This window comes from Microtus ochrogaster, unplaced genomic scaffold, assembly GCF_000317375.1.
Source record: "Microtus ochrogaster isolate Prairie Vole_2 unplaced genomic scaffold, MicOch1.0 UNK16, whole genome shotgun sequence".
NCBI classification, from domain to species: Eukaryota; Metazoa; Chordata; class Mammalia; order Rodentia; family Cricetidae; genus Microtus; species Microtus ochrogaster.
Window position 1 is genome coordinate 3,988,755 of NW_004949114.1, and position 2,380 is coordinate 3,991,134.

The following is a 2,380-nucleotide window of genomic DNA, read 5'->3' on the forward strand; positions in this document are numbered from 1 at the left end:
AAAAAAAAAAAAAAAAAAAAAAAAAAAAGAATGGCAAATACAGAGTGAAGTACTATTTTATAACTTGAAAGGCAATGAACTTTAACAATGTTTCATAGTTTGAGGGGCTTTCATCTTGAAATTACATTATTACTTTGAAATACCTGGACATTAATTTACATTAAAGTATTTGGGTTTCTCTTTTCTACTCTAATTTTTTATTTTTTGGTTTTTCAAGACAGGGTTTCTCTGTGTAACAGCCCTAGCTGTCCTGGAATTCGCTTGGTAAGCCAGGCTAGCCTCAAACTCATTGAGATCCACCTGCCTCACCTCCCAAGTGCTAGGATTAAAAGTGTGTACCACAACCACCCAGCTTTTTTGTTGTTGTTTTTTGAAGTAGGGCTTCTCTGTGTAATAGTCCTAGCAGTCCTAAAACTCTTGTAGACTAGGAGGGCCTCAAACTCAGAGATCTGCCTGCCTCCGTCAGTTCAAGGCCATACAGGACAACACAGAGAAACCCAGCCTCTGAAAAAGAAAAAAAGGAGAAAAAAATAAAAGGAGTTTATTTATTTATTTAGAGAAAAGAAGGAGCAGATCGTGATGACGGCACATGTCTAAGCTGAGACACAAGAGATTCCAAGTTTGAGGTCCCTGGAATACATAGTTGAGTCCCAAGACAGTCAAGGCTACATAGCAAGACTGGAAGAAAGCCAGGAAACAGAAAAGGGACAGGGGAAAAGTCAAGGAACATATGGAGAAACCTTCAATCTAGTCTTATGTATTCAATATATTTGGAAAATAGCTCAATTTAAGTAATTAACTCACATTGGTACCAACACACATAACACTAATTATGGATTTTGTGATTTATAGCACATCTAAATCAAACTTAATACCCAAGGTTAATGTATTTTTCTAAGACTTACTATGGTCTATGGTAGTGGTTCTCAACCTGTGGGTCCTGCCCCTTTGGGTATAGAATGACCCTTTTACAGTGGTTGAATACCAGATTTCTTGCATATCAGATATTTACATTACAATTCATAACAGCAGCAAAATTAGTTATGAAATAGCAATGAATATTTTTATGGTTAGGTCCCCACAACATGGCAGCTCAAAACTATCTCTAATTCCAAGATCTGACACTCTCACACAGACATACATGCAGGCAAAATAACAATGCAAATGAAATAAAAGTAAATTACTAAAAAAAAAAAAACCAAAAAACAAAACAAAAAAACCCACTGCTCTATGGTGTCTCATTTGTTAATTTAGAAGGTTATAGTGAAAGTCCTAGCTTCTCATGGAAAAGGAAAACTCAGGTCTCAAGACCTTAGGAGAAAATAAGAGCATAAGTCAAAATCTTTGAGGTAAAAGGTATTGGCTGGGCAGTGGTGGCGCATGCCTTTAATCCTAGCACACAGCACTTGGGAGGCAGAGGCAGGCGGATCTCTGTGAGTTCGAGGCCAGCCTGGTCTACAAAAACTAGTTCCAGGACAGCTAGGGCTATTACACAGAGAAACCCTGTCTCGAAAAACCAAAAAGAAAAAAAAGAAAAAGAAAACCACCCAAAAAAAAAATATATCATGATATCATGATAGATACTTTAGAAATCACAACATAGGACTAAAAAATAAGTAATAAGTAATGTACTACTTAATTAGCTCAGATACCAAATGAAAAACACTGTTAGACATACCTAACACAGTACTCAAAATGAAGCCCTAAGCCACACAATATTAAGCAACGAAAAAGTAAATGTGCTATATCATAGTATGTCACAGGCCTGAAACTAAAAGAGCCAAGGAATAGATAACAAGATTAAGGGACCTACATAACCAGTCCAGAGTACAGAATGATGCTACATTTCATGGAAACCAACAGCCAGCTAGTATTCAGGGACTCACATGCTTGGGTTCATTACCTGTGGCCGCTGCTTGTGCTGTGTCTGGTTTTGGTTTTGAGGTTGTTCCCAGTTTCCCCGGGCTCGGTTAGTGCCCACCGACGTCATCATTTACAGTATATACAAATAACAGTATTTACAAGGAAGAATACTGAAGAAGAAAAAAGATATGGTTAAATGTAGAGGTAAAATGTTTTTAATTCTGTTTTATCAGAGCTTTACCACCAATCACTTTGTTTTTCTCAAAGGAACAAACCAAGGAAATTCACTTTTTTTTTTTTTTTTTTTTTTTTACCCACTCTGAATTTCTGTTCTATTGGTGCTGAGAAATCAGAATCAGGTCTTTTTATATGCTAGGCAAGCTCTCTACCACTCAGCTACATTCTCAACTCAAGATTCCCCTTCTTGAGCCGGGCGGTGGTGGCGCACGCCTTTAATCCCAGCACTCGGGAGGCAGAGGCAGGCGGATCTCTGTGAGTTCGAGACCAGCCTGGTCTA

The 2,380-nt window shown here is 37.9% G+C and overlaps 1 protein-coding gene across 22 annotated transcripts in view; it reads right to left on the reverse strand.

The window, feature by feature from the left end:
- Ubap2l (ubiquitin associated protein 2 like) overlaps positions 1–2,380 on the reverse strand; it is a 58,404-nt gene that overhangs the window by 51,664 nt on the left and 4,360 nt on the right. For 13 of the 22 annotated variants that reach the window (XM_026789243.1, XM_026789237.1, XM_013353773.2 and 10 more), the window contains exon 2: positions 1,904–2,033. In XM_026789243.1, coding sequence (XP_026645044.1) covers positions 1,904–1,993 — 90 coding nt within the window. In that variant the 5' untranslated portion in view covers positions 1,994–2,033. Of the gene's footprint in view, positions 1–1,903; positions 2,034–2,380 lie in introns of those variants that run through there. The other 9 variants (XM_026789248.1, XM_026789241.1, XM_026789247.1 and 6 more) reach the window with 1 other exon arrangement.